This window comes from Poecilia latipinna, unplaced genomic scaffold, assembly GCF_001443285.1.
Source record: "Poecilia latipinna isolate Pla-1442-1.1 unplaced genomic scaffold, P_latipinna-1.0 Scaffold3214, whole genome shotgun sequence".
NCBI lineage: Eukaryota > Metazoa > Chordata > Actinopteri > Cyprinodontiformes > Poeciliidae > Poecilia > Poecilia latipinna.
The window spans coordinates 28,879-45,978 of NW_015115830.1; the positions used below are offsets into that span (position 1 = coordinate 28,879).

Below are 17,100 nucleotides of genomic sequence, written 5' to 3' on the forward strand. Positions count from 1 at the left end.
CTTGGGGACAAAAAAAAAAGTCAAAGGATTCTCTCTTGTTTATTTCTCAAAAGACTTTTTACAACAATGTTTACATAATGAGCTTCCCCTTCCCCATAAAATGAGTTCAGAATTGAAACAATTCAATAGCTGTGGAATTTACAAAAGCATAAAGAATGCTGTTAAAATCAAACGTCTGGGACATTTTTCAGTAGAAACATTCAGCCTTTTGTTTGGTGTTCAAAGCAGTTCAGGAGGTTTTAGATCAATAAACAAGGCAGCAGACATCTTAACGTAGTTTCATAGTGTCTGAATCTCAGATTTTTCCACATTTTGTCACATTTCAACCACCAACATGTTTCACTGGGACGTGATGGACTAGACCAGGGATCTGCAGCCTACGGCTTCTTTGACTTTCCACAAAGGTTTCTAAGGATTTTGGCTAAAAATAACACAACTAGGAATAAAAGTAATCAATTAAAGAGTTAATCTAAAGTTGACTTTTTATCGATCGACTGACGATTAATTGATAAGCAGCCAATTTCTTAACAAACTGAGCTTTCTCTTGTATCAAAAGGGCCGGCTGTCTTTTCATAACACAGAGCTACATTTTTCATAATTTATTCATTTTTCTTCATGATTAAATACAAAATTTATTAATAATCACAGATGCTCTTCATCCAAACGCCGCTTCTTAAGTGTGGTTCTACAAACTAAGTACTGACAAAAGTACAAATGTGGGAACCAATTATCATTATTTAACTTTGCATTTATGCACAATTATGTCACAGGGAATCCCACTAAAATACATTCAAGTTTGTGGTTTTCACATAATAAAATGTGGGAAAGTTCAAAGGTTGTAAAAACCACATTTGTTATGTATTTTCTTACATGCAGCAACACCCAAACACTGGGAGCCAAAGCTTTTGTGGAGCCTTAAAAGTTCTAAAAATGAACAATTTAAATGAATTTAATGAATCCATCGTAGATCAAAGGTAATGAATCCATTTGTTTATCATGAAGAGGTAGAGTCAGCTTGCATAATCACAGATCTGAGGATGTTTAAAGAAGGCAGAGGTGTGGAACAGTCCATTTTAAGGCATGAATATTTTAAAAGATTTCAGTGCACAATGTCTACTACAAATCAGCAGAGACATTTTACATTAATGCCAGAATGCATCAGCTGCCCTCACCCTCAAACTAGTAGATTTCTTTATATGAGTATCAGTGATCATTATGTTCATTTAATGAGCTGCTGAGCTTCATTAATAGGGATATTTAGACAAAGCTCTGTTCAGATAAAGACTATTCCCTTCACAGCCAGAACTGGTTGTTTCATATTTCAGAAAATTTGATTTCAACAAGGAGGGTGATTCAGGGGCTTTTTAAGGCGAAAAATTTTTTTTTTTTTTTTTTTTTTTTTTGTTGTTGTTACAACAATTGCATACAAATCAACAAATTTTACGTCAAATCTAGAAAATTAAAAGAAATACATGTACACACAATATGAATTTATAACAGAAATTAATGCCTACAAGGAATTTAAAAATACTACAATTAGTAGAGCTCCTATACAGGAGCACACTGCATTGATTTGCTCGTTTGCATTGATTTGCACTGATCTAGCTGTCGGGTTAAACTCAGTCTGAGCTGCATGTGCACAGAATAAGATTAAGAAATGATGATATCCTCCTGGTTTTGGAGAAGTACTTAAAGCTGAGCGGTGGTGGCCAGGTGGAGCATCTCATGCATGCAGCTGGAGAAGACGTTAAAGAGTGAGGCTGCATCTGTCTCACGACAGGACTTCCAAGCTGTGATGGAGATCACAATCCTACATGATGGGGAAAGTTGTTTTTTTTATTAGGAGCTGCTACCACGCGCAGAAGAGGCAGTTTTACAAAGTGGTGAACTTCAATAGCACATTGCAATACTTTTGGACAACAAAAGTCTTCATCTTCACCTGTCGTCTCTGATGCGGTAAAAGAAACCGTAACCATGGTGAACCATCGGCGCCACCGCCCCCATTATTGTTGTGTAGCCCACCAGACTGGACGACAGCACAAAGTTCCCACCACCGCCACTGCAGACACAAATGCAGCAACCAAGGATCCAGTTTGAAATCCTGCTCTAGCTCTAAAGGACAAACCTGATTTTGATTTCTGTATTGGTGAGCGTTTATGTGTGAATTCTCAAAGAACAAGAGTCAGAAAAAAAAACTAAAGTTGAGTGTTAAGTTGCAAAAAGACATGATTTAATCATTAAATTTAAATCATTAAATGTAATGATTTAATGATTTAATTAAATCATTAAATCATTCATTTAATGATTTAATGAATGATAAAAAGATTTTTGTGTTTTATATAATGCAATAAGCAAAAAACATTTAGAAATATTGAGCATACATCCATACTCAATATTTCTCTTATCCTTACTAAATTAGATATGTACATTTTTTTTTCTTTTTTGCTTTAGTGGCCTTTATTTGAAATGCTAAGACAGCACTTCTAATGCATTAGGTAACTGTAATGCATTGGAACCCTTAAATACTAAAATTAAATTTGACCTATTTATTAAGTAGCAAACTTGATTTTGGGACACATTTCTTGATTATAACCCAGTGCAACATCATCCGACTGCTGCAGCGAGAGAGAAAAAGTGTGACCGGCAGTACCTCCTGGAGTAAAGCGGGTCAGAGAACAGCTCAGGGGTCGGACGTCCTTCTTCTTTAGCAATGAGATAAAGCCCAAGGAGATGTCGGTCAAAACCTGCAGCCAGAAACACAAACAGTGTGAAATATTGACACAAACACGCATCAGGAGGTTTGGCATGCATGTTTTAAAGAGCGTGGATGGATTTCATCATTGACTCGGATCAAAATAAAACAATTTGTGAAAAAATACGTTTCATGGTCCTGTGCTTAAAAACGCGACCACTTCAGCAAAGGCTACTCTAAACATCCTGCTGTTTGATGCTACAATATTTGCCACAACTTGCTTTACCTGTTGCAGCTCCTGAGAAAGCAACAGTGTTGTTTTAGTCAAACTTCTGCAAGGTCACACTTATTTATTTATTTATTTATAAGTTTTGTTGCTGTGAAGTTTTAATCTGCTTCGGGTCTTACGGAGTTAAAATGGTGACCGCTTAAAATGAAACTGAAGAGAAATATTGGTATTTATAAACATTATAGTAACTTAAAATATTAACATTTCTCTGTTCTGGAAATGTTCGAATTGAAAGTGAAACAAAAATTGATCATGAAAAAAGATTAAAACTCTAGAAATAATTAAATGAATAACTACTGTTTAGAAATGATCAAATGAGACAAAAACATTAAACATGGAACAGAGTGGCGTACTTTACTGGGTCATTCTGGCTGATTTAAAAGAGCTTTGAAAGGTACTGGTTCTTAAAATCATTTTTTATTCATCCATGTCTACCTTTAAGAAAGGAAAGAGGTCACACTTCTGTGAGAAGAAAGCTTCTGGGTGTGCAGGAATCATCAGCAACAATCAGAATATCTACCAATATCTAAGATCTGGAACAATGATAGAGGCTCTGGGATCAGATTGACAGATTCAAGCTAATGTACAACATTTTTCATTGAAATATTTAAAATCATAAGATGTTTTAAAAATCTTATGGCTCCCAAAAGCAGTGTTACATTTATATAGAAATATCAGGCAATATTTAGAAGAATATTTCACAAACTCACCATTTCCATCTTGAGCCTCGGACATCAGCTTGTTGTGTTTATTAAAAGCTGAGAGCATGGCGCTCCTCCTGCCATTCGCCTGGGAGAGAACAGCTCAGTTTTATTTACGAAGCACTTCACAAAAAACAAAAACGCATCAAAACATACAATAAAAACCAAGAGAAGAAAAAGTCATAACTAGAGATGTAAGTGTTCATCTGCATCAGAGGACCGCACAATATCAGAACTGTGGGCTAGAAATGGCCCACAGTCCACAATTTGAGCCTCCCAGAGTTAAATCATTCAAACACTGATAAAGCAAAATGTCGAATTACATCACACGCAGGGTCCATCATGGCCTTGCACCAGCTCACAGCCTCCCGTGTGCAGGGCCGCATGGTCTCGGTCCTGGCGTGGTAAAACTTGCGCGTCGTTGCCGTCTCATAGCAGCTTCCTGGTCTGGGGAAAACACGAGCACACATTCAGAGTCAGATAGTTTGAAGTAAAGCGAATAATCATCAAAGTGTTGCTCGCGTACTTCTTGTGTAATCTGTAGTAAGCTAGCTGCATTGCCAGCTGGATAAAAGTGTCTGGATGCAACTTCTTCTGCTTGATGGCTGATTTTCCAAAAGCTGTGAAGGCGTAGCAAACAAGCTGAAGGTCCTGGGTCTGAAACAACACAGAGTCTATAGTGATCCTCCTCTTTAATAAAATAAATGCTTCCCCCCCCACCCCCCCGTTAGGTTTTCCAAAGGCTCACAGACTCCAGATACTGCTGTTTGGCATGACGAATGTCACTGTGGGCTTTTTCATCCAGAGTAAACAGCAGCTCCTCGGGGAGGGGGATCTGCCTGACCTTGTCTGAGCCCTAGGCAGCAAACACACCAGGAGAAGTTAGAGAATGAGTTCATATGTCCAGAACAGGAGAAACGTTAGTGTTTACCTTCCACTGTCCCTCTGTAGCTCTGATTTGCTGGTCAAGATACCAACACATTGACACCAGAACCATTGCATCATAAGGTGCGTGCTGCAAGACAAGTTCACAGGAAAGATTTGACATAAATCTACAAGTCACACCTGGAACCTTCCTTCAGTCCCATCAGCTTCAACATGTCCTCCATTTTCAAGGGCCAGTATCATGTAAAACTGACTTTTTTTATATATACAACACTATAATGTTATTCATCAAACACATATATAGAGTGTGGCCTTGATTTTTTCATGCATGTTTGAGAAATCCTTTAATCCCCCATGGCAACCATTCAGCTGTGCAAAACGCCTGGTTAGACCTAGCCCCGCCCTCGAGACGCAGCTTCAGAGCTTTCGTCTCACAAAGCACCCCTCTATGGCAATTCTCCCACCCAGCTCCTTCAGACTAGCCAGAAGCAATTAGCAAACACCTGGTGGGATTGCACATCTGCTGAGCTCGTCTGTGCAACGCTGATTAAACGTTGTAAAGGGTTAATAGAGGAGCTCTATTAATGATGTTGCGACGACCTCCTGAAGTTGGAGTTTCAGAAAGAGTAGGAGCTTTTAAAGAGACAGAGGCCCAATTTTAAAGAGTTAAATTACAAAGTTACATTTATTTTAAAGGCATGATTGAGACATGTAGCATTTTTACAACTGAAGGTAACATAGTTATTTACATAGTCATTTAATTGTGCTATAAAATGGCACTATGTGCCCAGAAAACTCCAGATAAAACCAGATATCTTTACATCTTTAACAGTTCACCGTCAATTTAAGTCAGATAAAATCTATCCAACCTTTGGTTCAGTCCATCCTTTTACCAAATCTATCCAACTTCCCCCTATCCATCCGGCCCTTCATTTATCTCTGTCCCATGCCCACATTTATTCATCCATCAATCCCTCTGTCCCATCATCCATCCATCCATTTATCAGTTCTGCTTTCAGAGGGGGGATGGATAAAATGTTTAGAGAAAGGTACAGGCAACAAAAGTCTATAAATAAATGTTTCCATACTCTTATTTTCCATTCTTAGCCAGGCCCAGATTACACATAAACTAAATTGCAGGCTGTGTGGAAACTGTGCATTTAAACTTCTAAAAAAGAACCAAATATGAAAACCTACATCACAGGTGGATCCAAAAGTGCCGTCTGCAAAAGCGATTGAGTTGTAGGATTTATCCCCCCACCGGATGGTCGGGTTGCCTGTGAGGCCCGCCGCTGTCAGCTGCACAGAAAACAGAATACTCAGATCTCTTTCCTCATTGTTAGGAAATAACTGAGATTTGAGCAGCTCAGACATTGGTGTAGTTCTCCGGACTCGAGTAGGGTTTGGATTCGTCCAAGGAGATGACAAACAGGCTGCTCTGAATGGTCTCCAGAATCGTCTTATTGTGCGGATCGATGCTGATTAGATGCTCTCTTGCCTAAAAATAAACACAGGAAATGCTGATCCTCAGTGATGCTTTGGTAACATGAGATTTTAGAGCGATGACCCATAATGTTGTTTATGTTATTTTCTCTTTAAACAACCAGGAGCCGAACCTTCGCCCAGCGAGTCCGCTCATCAGATGTGAGAGCGGAAACTCCGTCTCCCTCCGGCTCGCCTTCGCAGCGCTCCTTCACAAAGATCAGCTGCCTACGCAAAACCAGACACATATTCACAACCAACTTAGATTCACCCATTTTAAATCTTTTCATTTCATAACAGAGAGCTCCATTTTGTGTTGCTTAAAAATTCAGAATATAGAATAATCTGAGGTTAAAACAAGAGAACAAATTTAGAAAAAGGCTGATTTTCTTCAATCCTAAACTGAAACATATTTCTTCAGTTAATTTATTCAAGAAATAAAGTATTTAAAGTATTTTAAAATCAATGAGATGCAGAAAAAAAAGTGCCAGGGTAACAATCTTCAGATTGCAGTGACATTAAATAACCAAATAAATGGTTCAAAAAACAAAAGAAGTTAATAAATATTGTTGGGCTCGATGGAGGATCTGTGCCTGGCGATCTGTGTTTGCTTCCCACCTGAGGAGCTCTGGAGGACTGAGGATCTGTCCATCAAACAGTGCATCAAAAGTAAAAATCCGTCCGCGGCACATCACCACCAGGTGGGAAGGACACGGCCCCTCGCTCACTGAGAAACATAATCAAACGAGCAGTGAAGACAGGGGTCGAAGGTTACGGGTGTGTCTGAAAGCTGCAGAGCTGCACCTGTCTTGAAGTAGTTATGAATGGTGTCCTTCTTCACTCCAGGAACCTTGCAGGTGCAGTAGAGCATCCTGAACTGATCCATGTCCAACGGGGTTTTCCCAGCTTTCTGGGGGGCGAGTCTCTCCCTGACGGAAACGGAGTGAAAACAAATATCTGAGCAGAGAACGTTCTCAACACTAAACCAAAAAGAAAAAAAACAAAAAAAAAACGAGCGTATGCGTGAGCATGCCTTACGTGCGGAGCAGGTCCCAGTACTGCAGCGTGTGCCATGTTATAATACTGGTCCTCTGCAGAGAACTTCCTTCAGCAGGAGGCCAGAAATGCTCCAAGTACGGCCCGGGACCGCCAAAGTTTACATTCAGCTGGGAGGGGATTCGGACCTCCAGGTAGGCTGTGTCTAACCACCACTCCTCCAGCTGAGGAAGCGTACACACATCGTTAGCTCACTTCTTAGTAAAGAAGACGTTATGTTAAGAGGCTATGTTCAGCTACAGACCCAGTTCCTCCTTTCTTGGGCTCTCTGCAGCAGTTTCTGGTGCAGCTCTTTTCCGACACCTTCTCTGAATTTTCTCACAATCTCCACTGTAGCTTTGAACTCTCCTTCTGATGCAAACGGATGAACTGAGAGCGAAATGAAAGAGAAAACAGCATTAAAAAAAACTTTTTTTAAACTGAGCATCTGAGTTTAGGTTTAGTATTTATTTAATAACTAATTACACAAGGTCATTTGTTCATCTGAGTTTGTATTTAGACAGTGGAGGAAAAGAGGAGGACCTGATAATTATGTCTCTTTTTAAACACGGTGTACATGCAGGACAGTATGTCCACACATTAACCTGCTGATAAGCCACCACTGGTTCATGGAAAACTGGGAACAGATATATTTTCACCTTTGTCACAGATGTAGAGGAGACTGATAAATATCATTATACTTTTCTATAAATTAGTAGTTCATTTATAATTTAATTCAATGTTAGCACCCACACCCTCTCTGACTGGCATATCAGTCACTCACTGGATTTCCGTGTTGCATAATGTTTTCGCTGTGTGCACTATGACTTTGCATATAATGACTTTCACCAGCTGTGTCCACTGGGTGTGTTTCTGCAGTCCCAATAAGGTCACTTTGTTTATTTTAGTTCATGTTAGTGCACTTCATAAAGCTCTACCTTTGTAGCTCTTAAAGGGGAAGTGTGTGTTTTCCAGGCACATAGTGTAATTTTACAGCACACTCAAGTAATTAATGTTGCCTGCAGTTTTAAATACATTTCAGTCAAATGGGATATATAAAACTATATTCATTATTCTCTTCCCTGATTACTTTTTTAACACATAACATGCAATCTGGAGAGCACAGCCATCCCACCTGCGTCTAGGTACTTAGAAAGGCTTCCATCTAGTGTCGGTACAGGCAGGGGAGGCAGACTGTTCTGGTACTGAAAGGTCCGCTCAGGTAGAGTACCTGCTAATCGACTGGCCATTTCTTCGCTCTGCAACACAAATTAACATTACACTCTAACAAAGAGAAACTTGTTTTTTCCCCACTACTGTAAATTGATGACAGTAAACAGCACTGACCTCCTGCAACATCAGCGGGAGATCTGGAAACTAGAATTGCACCGATGTGAAAATGTAGGCCCATATTCAATATTAAAAACAATAGCCGATATGTTCTGCATCCCTACTGGAAACACGATGCACGTCAATCACCCAAAAGATCTCCAATTTAGAAACTCCGAAGAAGAAAGAATTTGCTGCTGTAGTTAATTAATTATTATTATTATTATTATTATTATTATTATTATTATTATCTATAATATCCATGTATTACTACCTCATAAGAACTGCTCTGTGACAAAGTTAGTAGCACAGCAAGGCAGTCCTTGGTTTGAATCCTGAATGGAGTCCTCTGAATGGAGATAAGCATAAATACTTGTAATTCCTTTATTTTATATTGGATCCCTGAATTACATCTCTATTTGATGTGTTGAACTTTTTGGCCAAATTCAATGATTCTGTTCAGACTGAGTATCGCCAGGTCAAAAATCGGTACTGGCTCCTTTATCCATTGCATCACTTCTTAAAATTGCATGTATCCACTCAGAGGCGCAAAAAGTGGGTATGCAGCGTATGCAACGCATAGGGGCGCAGCACCAGAGGGGGCGCCAAAACCCCGTTTGGAGGGGGCGACGCGCCGATGATGTTTTCCCATACAGTTCAGCGCGCCTCACGCTCCTTCACCTCTCGCACATAACGAGGTACATGTAGCGAGTTTTACACTCCACGTAGCGTCGCCTCGGGGGGGTTGAGCGTCGGTCCTTCACCCTGAGGTTCCTTCCCTCGGGGGGGCGCCGATTTATGTTTTCGCATCCACCTGAACAATGTGCAGTTGCGCCACTGTATCCACTTGTCTGTGGTCAGTAATGTAGGTATAAGCAAACCAGCAAATCAAATAAGTTGTATAATTTAGCCTTGATGTTCAGAAAAAAATCCATCAAAAACTTATTTTGGTTATTATTGGAGCAAAGTAACTAACAAGGAGCCTGAATCAGACAGTCAGTCATGCAGTGAAGGCTAACGCTACAACATTTCGCAGCTAGAACACTTAGCAATGATAAGCCTGAACAGGAAACTTACTGTTAGCTTAGCTTCTCCGGGAAGCGTTGACTTTATTTTACAGCATCGATACCCGGCATTTGGTTCCTGTCGACGGCTGACCGAGTGAAAGAAGCTCGCTGTGTTGTTGTCCGTAGCTGCTGCTGCGGCACCAGACAGCGTTCACCTTTACCCTACTCATTCTCTGAGCCAACTAACGGTGTGCCTAGCGCAACTGAGCCGATTCTGTAAACCAGCACACTGAAAAGAATGATGAGACACAACTTGTGAGGCCTCAAAACTCTGCTGCATTTTCAAAGAATACAGATAAGAATTAACTCACAGTGAATAAAGAAGATGCTGTTTATAAATTAGGTAATATATTAGTCACACTGCTTAGAAGTATGCATGAATTTAAAAAATATTGTATCCAAACGTTCACATTAAAAATATGTAATTCTTATATTATTCTACATAAACAGATATACAAGCATAGTGGTCAGATCAAAACTTGAGGTAATTATGAAACCAGAAGTAATACTAAGATAAGAGCTGCATGGGACGAGAATAAATCCAGATCTCTTGGTAAGATGAGCCAAATGATTGCATCCCAAAAAATGAGCCGGAAGTCCCACTACCAGTGACAGCTCTTGCTATCACTGGTGCGCATGCGCTTGTTGACGGAGACTTTACACTTTGGGATTGACCTTTTATTAATTAAATATGAGCAGCAAGTATAACCTAATATATTACAATGAGTGGTCTAAAACAAAAGAAAATTGGAGTTAAATCATGGATTTAAAAAAATTAGACCATGATAAAATTATATATTTACATATACAGCCACCTTTTGGCTTAGTTCTTAAATCTCAGAATAAGTACTAGGTTAATACATATAAAAAATTGCAAGACCAAATTGATGGGACTAGAATAGTATGAAGGTAGTTGCTCATGTCAGCACCCTTGTTTTTTCAACCAAACTGACAGTTTGGATCTTCACTAAAGTTGTGTCAAACCACATTGCAGGTGATTTTATTCATGCAGAAAATATGAAAACTCTATTGGCTTGGCAGGACATTTAAAGAAGCTTTTATTATGTTTTGTAACTGAAAGGGGAAATGATTTATACTTCTATGTGGAATATTTCTAAATACTCAAATAATATGCATATTCCAAGTTATTAGATGCCAATACAAGTACTAATTATCGATTTTAACTTTTTTTGTTCAATGTATTTTTTTTCTATTCCTCTGTATTCTGATTTAACAATGAAAACTGAGAAACTGACAATATCAACTATAACAGGATAAGACAGTGTAGTTGAGTTGCTGCCTCTTGTGCTCATAGTGAAGCACAAAACAAAAAAACAGTTCCATTAACACACATAGTTCTTGCACTGACAAAATAAACGTCACAAAAAAAGCGAAGAGACATTTACTTTCCATTTATGTCAACATTTAATAGCATTTTTCTGCCTTGTTTTAATCCATGTTACAAATCAGTGCAGTGTAGTAAAGTACACCACAATCAGCAAAGATATAACCTTTAAAGATGCATAGTAGTTTATCAATTTTATCAGTTTACAGTGAAAGAAAAAAAAACACAAATTAAGGAATAATTATTGCCTCTGAGAACAGAAGGCAAACAGTAGCCCTGTCTCAGTAAATTATTTAGTAAAGTCATTTTTTTGCATTAGTCTAACTTTATTAGATTCTTGCAAAGTTTACTCCCCATATTTGCTGAAAAGTTCCTTAGCATGCTTGATATAGGCAGCCATCGCGTCCGCCTTGGACATTCCTGAAACAGAGGGGCAAATTAGTTACACCGAAAACAAATCATAGCATTTTATTTCCGGTTAAGCATTTGCAACCAGATAGGTTTATAATTCTACCTAGCCTAAGTATTCTTGAACCTTTTCACATTTTGTCGCATTACAGCTACACACCTCAATGAATTTTTAAAATGGGATTTAATGGATGGACCACCACAGATACATGTTACCTTTCCTGGTTTCCCAAGCTTCCCACTTTGCTTTTCCTTTTGGGTCAGTTACCCCCGGTTTGTCTGAAGAAAGCACAAACAAAAGGAAAAGAACATTGAAGAAAATGTTTATTTAGCTCACATAAACTAAGTCACATACCTATATTAATGTCTCCAACCATGGCCTGTTTATACAGACTGTATAGGATCAGTATCTCATCATCCGTAGGCTTCGTTTTCAGATTCTTCACCTGGTCTGCCACTTTCTTGAACTCTTCCTGCAGATCCACAGACAGAAAGGTCACACAGAACAGGAGAAACGCAGGGAAAGACTGCTAATATTTCATTAATAGTCAAATCAGAGCAATCAGAGTGTACCAAGAAGGAGCACAGGATGTAGAAATGTGCATGCTAATGAGCAACAGCCAACACGGATTTGTAGTCAAGCCACAAGGCAAAGTGAGGGAAACTGATTGTTGCACAAGTAGGAGTTAAACAAAGGGCTTTCTATTCAGGCCTCTGATGCTTTTGTGCTTGCTTGAATAATCTGCTTTACAAAAGATCTGGGACATGGCAGAACAGATAATTATGGTGCCCCTTTTAAGGAGAAATATAAGCCCCACTCATGTTCCTGAAACCATGACAAACAGAGGACTTGCATGTTGTAGTAAGGTATTCTCCTTTTTGCTCAAGTAGTTTTGAAGGCAGTAAATCCAGCTGCAACATCAGGACCTAAGACCCATAACATGAGCAGATCATACCTTACACGGAGCTAGCGATATAAAGCTATCGCTATCAGAGTGGAAATAAGCAGCAACTTCATGTCAGAATACCAATTAAACGCACCTTACACAAAAATTAAATGCAGTCACAGAAAGAGCGGATTTTACCTCGACAGACATGTTGGTTGGTGCAGGACGGGTCGCAGATGAAGGTTTTTATTCCGTCACTTCGTGAGCAGCTGTTGTAATTGCAAACACAACTGACCGATGTGATACTTATGAGCCAGAGAAGCAGCAGCAGCCTGCTGACGAAGAAGAGGAGGAGGATGAAGGGGCTGCAGAGCTCAGAGCTGATTGGCTGAAGGACAATGCAACACACAGCAAACACATGCGCAAGGAAACATGACCACAAAAGCGATTGGATCAAATATAAAAATTGAAGTTAAACAGCGAAACTTTAATAACTGTGTAAAAAAAAGGAAATATAACCACCTTTGGACTACTTTTACTTTTGAATTTGGATATTGTTAAATACAATTAATCAGAAATACAATTATCAGCAGACCTCACCTTTAACCAGCCACGATTAGATAATGCTTATCTAATCAGATTTGCCTTCCCACAATAATAATTGTTTACCATAATCAATAGTGTTTAAATGCGCATGTGCCAGGACGGGGTGCCCTCAGAAAGGTTGAATAGTATGAGCAGATCGGGATTATTTGCAATTAAAGACATTTAAACCCGATCTTATTTTAAATTTAGTAACCGAAATACAACATAATCTAAAAATATTTAAATGTTTTAACTATTTAAAACAGTTAACTATTTTCTGAACAAAAAAAAATGCATATCTTAATTCTACACTCATATTTGTAACTGAAACATAACAAAAAATACGTTACTAGTTAATCTTCGTACACTCAAAACGTTTTTGTAACTGAAATATAACGGAAAGAAAGAATATTACATATATATATGTAACATATAATCTTTAAGCTATACTCAAAGATTATGTGCACTGCTCCATATTTTACCAGCCAAAGAAAAATCAATACAAGTTCAAGTGTCTTTAAAACACATAAATACTTACAAAGATGAAAATTTTCTAAAGGACAAAAGAATACGTGCGCTCAGAATCTTTACTTTCCCTTAATTGCCTGAATTCTTGTTGGCATGGTAACAGGAGAGAAATGTGTCAAAGATAGTTTGTTGCTTAGATTGCTCACTCGGTAATGTTCCTGCAAATATAAAGACCGTTTGTAATACATATGCCACACTCTGATCTAATTTCAAACTCATCATTGTTTGCTTCAGCTAGATCATTTGTGCTGCTGTCGTTTTAAAGATATTAAAGCTATTAAGAAATGTTTCCAGAGGTCACAAAAGGCCAACCAGCCCCTCCCACCTTCTGCAAATCAGACAAAATTGATTTGGCTACATTTGTGCTGGTTTGTGCAACAAATTTTGTTTGTGCTGCTTTAGCTTTGAAAATATTAAAGAAAGTTTAAAGGTCAAAAGGTCAACCAGGTACCCTCCTCCTCACTTTTACAAAGTCAAAATAACCAAATGTAGTCAAGTTGATTGACACCAAATTTGTCTGATTTGCAGAAGATGGGTGGGGTTGGTTGACCTTTTGTGACTTTTGGAAACATTTCTTAATATCTTTAAAATGATAGCAACACAAATGAACATTTTGCTGCACAAACCAGCACTGTTGAGAATGAAAACGATCAGGATTTTCATTCTCAACAGCACAAAAGTAGCACAAATTTTTGACACCATTTTTGTCTGATTTGAAGAAAGATACATTCATTTGACAATATAAGAGATGAATTCATTGTTGCTGAAAGATTATCTAAAATTAGTTTTTAAACAGTCTCTAGAAGTCCAGTAGTTAATTATATGCGGAACTGTCCTGCTTAATATTGTGATATCACATAGGCTGATGTGTCATCAAAGGCTTTTGGAACTTCTGTCAATAAGAGAGCAGTTCTACGCAGAATTCTCACATTTGTCAGTTCAGTGCAAGATACAAATCGCTCAACATGGAGAGACACAGTGAAAGTAAGTATTTTTGTTTTTTAACTTAGACAAAGAAAACAGATGTAACTTTTGTGTTTATCTTTTGAAAAAATTGTGACAGCAATGTTAGAGATAGTTTACCCATTACAGGCTGTGAATAATCTGTTTTTTAGCTCCACGTCAAATTATTTTAGTTACTTTTGAGTCTCCATTACTCGTGTCCTTGGGTCACATTCACAAATTTTTTCCCCTCAATTGGCACAATCTACAGTGCTCCAAAATATTTTTCTGCCTATGTAAGCCATGTAACCATATATAACACACAAATGCACCTCAGCAATTGACGAGCTGAATCAACAAAAATGCAAAAACTCATTTTCTGTTTAAGGCTGTGAATAATCTATTTTTGAGCTCAACATCAAATCATTTTAGCTACTTTTGAAGCAAATATCAGAAGTGTCAGTTGTGCTGCTCGAACTTTTCTTGTATATTTGACAACTTCATTGAGTAAACATAAAAATGGCATCAGAAAAAAAATTACATTGTTCAATTTAACAATTTAACAATTTGCTAAATTGCAATGCTTAAAGACGTCAACATGTGAATCTTGATTTCACACTCACTCTGGGCAAAAACAAAATATTTTGCAAACCCTAATTTAAATAATTAACCTTAGACAAGTCAACATGCTTTCCAAAATACTTATCCTTAACATTTTTTTCTTTGCAATTAGTGAACAAACCGAATAAAACACATTACATAGCTTCAAAATCACAAACTTCTGCACGTCTGGTTTAAACTAATCTGTTCCACAGATTAACCTGATGTCATGCCTTCAAGAGAATACACTATATATATATATATATATATATATATATATATATATATATATATATATATATATATATATATATTCAGCATCCCTCTTCCATGACTTTGTTTTTTCTCTTTTTGTGCAGCTACGCTGAAACGAAGCCTTCGTTTAGCAAATAATGGATACTACGACTCGAATGGGAAACCAACAATATCATACCGAGAGACGAGAGTCAGGTATTTTATATATCCATCCTTACATCCGTTTTTTTACACCCTTGTCCCTTAGTGGGGTCGGGGGGGTATATTATATAAGCATTTTTTTAGCTATTATGTTTAACAGTCATCCGCTGATCAATGTACACATTTAAACATTTGTATTTTTTCCATCTTGGGCCAGGGGGATGCGAAGAAAACGCTTAGTAAGAAGGGGACTAATAGATGGATACAGTTTGGACAGCTACCAGGATAATGATATGCTTTTCAATATAAAAGAGGAGATTGTCACTCTCATGCAACGTCATGGGATCATCTGTTTCATTTTGCTCCTTTTTGGTAAATACTCTCCTTCCACAAACAAGCAATTTGAAAGTGTTGTAGAAAGTCTGAATTTTTTATGCTATGTCACTGACTGTCATCTTCTGCTCTTGTTCATCAGGATGTAGCTGCCTATTTTCTGCTCAGCACTTGCGATCTTCCAAGTCATTTGTTACTCAACCTACAGAGGACACAACAGCTACAGAGGACACTACAGCTCCAGTGGACATGGTAGGTTTTCTCTTCCAAATATTAACTTTGATTTAAATATCTTGAACAAACTTGAGAACAATTTGTTAATTTCAATGTTGTGACAAACTTTCTGTCTCTTTATAAGAATCCAGAAAAGATCCCAGAACCTTTCCACAAAGATCTGCAGGAGATGAAGAAGGAGATGAAAAAGAAATTCAACTACCTTCTGCCACCAGCGGATCTTTGGCCAAACTTTGCTCTGGAGTCTCAAGGTGAGCTTTTAGAAATAAGATCATAAACCAGATTGCAGATTTTCAGTGTTAACGTTTCTTGACTCAGTATTTCTGTTTTTTTGTGCAGGTGCAAAACTTGTTCCACAGATGACTTCAGCAACATTTCACAACAACAGAACATGTAGATTGTTTGGGATATATTTTCAACAACAACCCTTAGGCCCAAACGTTGTCATTCAGGTCTGAGCAACACTCAGAACATTAAATGAATATTATGCAAAGTGGTATTTCTGTTTGATAAAATATTAGGGTTTATGATTTTCTTTTCTAATTAGTCTTGACACCTAAACTTTGTTTTGTACTCTGTCTTCAGGGAAGAAATCATCTGAGTCCTGGACAATGTTGGGCCTTTGCAGGCTTCCCAGGACGCTTATCCATCAAACTGTCCCACAGAATCACCGTTACTCACGTGTCCCTGGGTCACATTCCTAAGAGTATATCCCCGACTTTCACAGTCTCCAGTGCTCCGAAGGAATTTTCTGTCTATGTAAGTCAAGCAACATCACATGTATCATATATGTGTCCACCTATACTGTGGAAGAAGGGGCTTTAAATGTGTTAGCAATGATTTAGTATGACATCACTTGATCACATCCAAACTTTCTGTGTGCACAAATGAATTTTCTGCTTATCTCAGGGTGTGATATGTTTTTAGATACACCAACTAACTTTCACATATATAGAAAGAACAAGATAATGAAATGGATTTCTAATTTTGTCTCAGGGAAAGAAGCATTTACACGATCAGGAGAGTTTATTGGGAACTTTTCAATATGAGGAGGATGATGACAGCTTACAGACCTTCAAACTTCCTGTAAATATGTCAAATTAATATTTTATTAACCAAATACAACAGTTCTTACAGAAGCCCAGAGTGACTGACCCTGTTATAAATATTGGTATTTGTTCCTAACATACAACCATAAGGTTCTTCACACCAACTTTTATTATGTCTTATAACAAAATCTATCAATCTGTTATCACAAAATAGTTAGTTTTGTTGTATCACGATAAGAAACAAATCAAAATAAACCTCCAGTTTTACTAGATAACATTTTGTTTTCTGGTTAGAAAGATATTAGTATAATTC

The 17,100-nt window shown here is 37.9% G+C and overlaps 2 protein-coding genes across 5 annotated transcripts in view; one reads left to right on the forward strand and one right to left on the reverse strand.

Annotated features, from left to right (window-relative positions):
* Positions 1-606: 606 nt before the first annotated feature.
* crot (carnitine O-octanoyltransferase) lies at positions 607-13,347 on the reverse strand. 3 transcript variants are annotated; one of them, XM_015023149.1, is made up of 19 exons: positions 13,244-13,344; positions 12,319-12,455; positions 11,589-11,706; positions 11,450-11,512; positions 7,350-7,474; positions 7,088-7,269; positions 6,854-6,978; positions 6,668-6,776; positions 6,184-6,277; positions 5,940-6,065; positions 5,765-5,866; positions 4,614-4,697; positions 4,431-4,538; positions 4,209-4,339; positions 4,006-4,129; positions 3,692-3,770; positions 2,651-2,744; positions 1,940-2,059; positions 1,439-1,810 (listed from the first exon to the last, which is right to left on the reverse strand). In XM_015023149.1, the coding sequence occupies exons 2-19, from the start codon at positions 12,328-12,330 to the stop codon at positions 1,690-1,692; spliced, it is 1,917 nt and encodes a 638-aa protein (XP_014878635.1). In that variant the 5' UTR covers positions 12,331-12,455; positions 13,244-13,344; the 3' UTR covers positions 1,439-1,689. The 3 variants fall into 3 exon arrangements, with proteins under 3 accessions (XP_014878633.1, XP_014878635.1, XP_014878634.1); XM_015023147.1 differs by lacking the exons at positions 11,450-11,512; positions 11,589-11,706; positions 12,319-12,455; positions 13,244-13,344 and adding exons at positions 8,220-8,343; positions 9,491-9,628 and having other exon boundaries at positions 607-1,810; XM_015023148.1 differs by lacking the exons at positions 1,439-1,810; positions 1,940-2,059; positions 2,651-2,744; ... (10 more) ...; positions 7,088-7,269; positions 7,350-7,474 and adding an exon at positions 10,887-11,245 and having other exon boundaries at positions 13,244-13,347.
* Positions 13,348-15,095: 1,748 nt separating this feature from the next.
* Positions 15,096-17,100, forward strand: part of LOC106940410 (SUN domain-containing protein 3-like) — a 9,154-nt gene continuing 7,149 nt past the window's right edge. The window contains exons 1-6 of one of the 2 annotated variants that reach the window (XM_015023150.1): positions 15,096-15,225; positions 15,389-15,543; positions 15,647-15,989; positions 16,078-16,190; positions 16,324-16,497; positions 16,735-16,824. In XM_015023150.1, the coding sequence (XP_014878636.1) occupies positions 15,908-15,989; positions 16,078-16,190; positions 16,324-16,497; positions 16,735-16,824 (459 nt within the window). In that variant the 5' untranslated portion in view covers positions 15,096-15,225; positions 15,389-15,543; positions 15,647-15,907. The remainder of the gene's footprint in view (positions 15,226-15,388; positions 15,544-15,646; positions 15,990-16,077; positions 16,191-16,323; positions 16,498-16,734; positions 16,825-17,100) is intronic. The other variant, XM_015023151.1, reaches the window with a different exon arrangement.

Bases quoted from the DNA above. Each gene is read 5' to 3' on its own strand.
- crot (XM_015023149.1), bottom strand. The intron at 4,539-4,613 runs GTAAACACTAAC...TTTGCTGCCTAG, and splicing joins CTACAGAGGGACAGTGGAAG to GGCTCAGACAAGGTCAGGCA. The intron at 4,340-4,430 runs GTGAGCCTTTGG...GTGTTGTTTCAG, and splicing joins AACAGCAGTATCTGGAGTCT to ACCCAGGACCTTCAGCTTGT.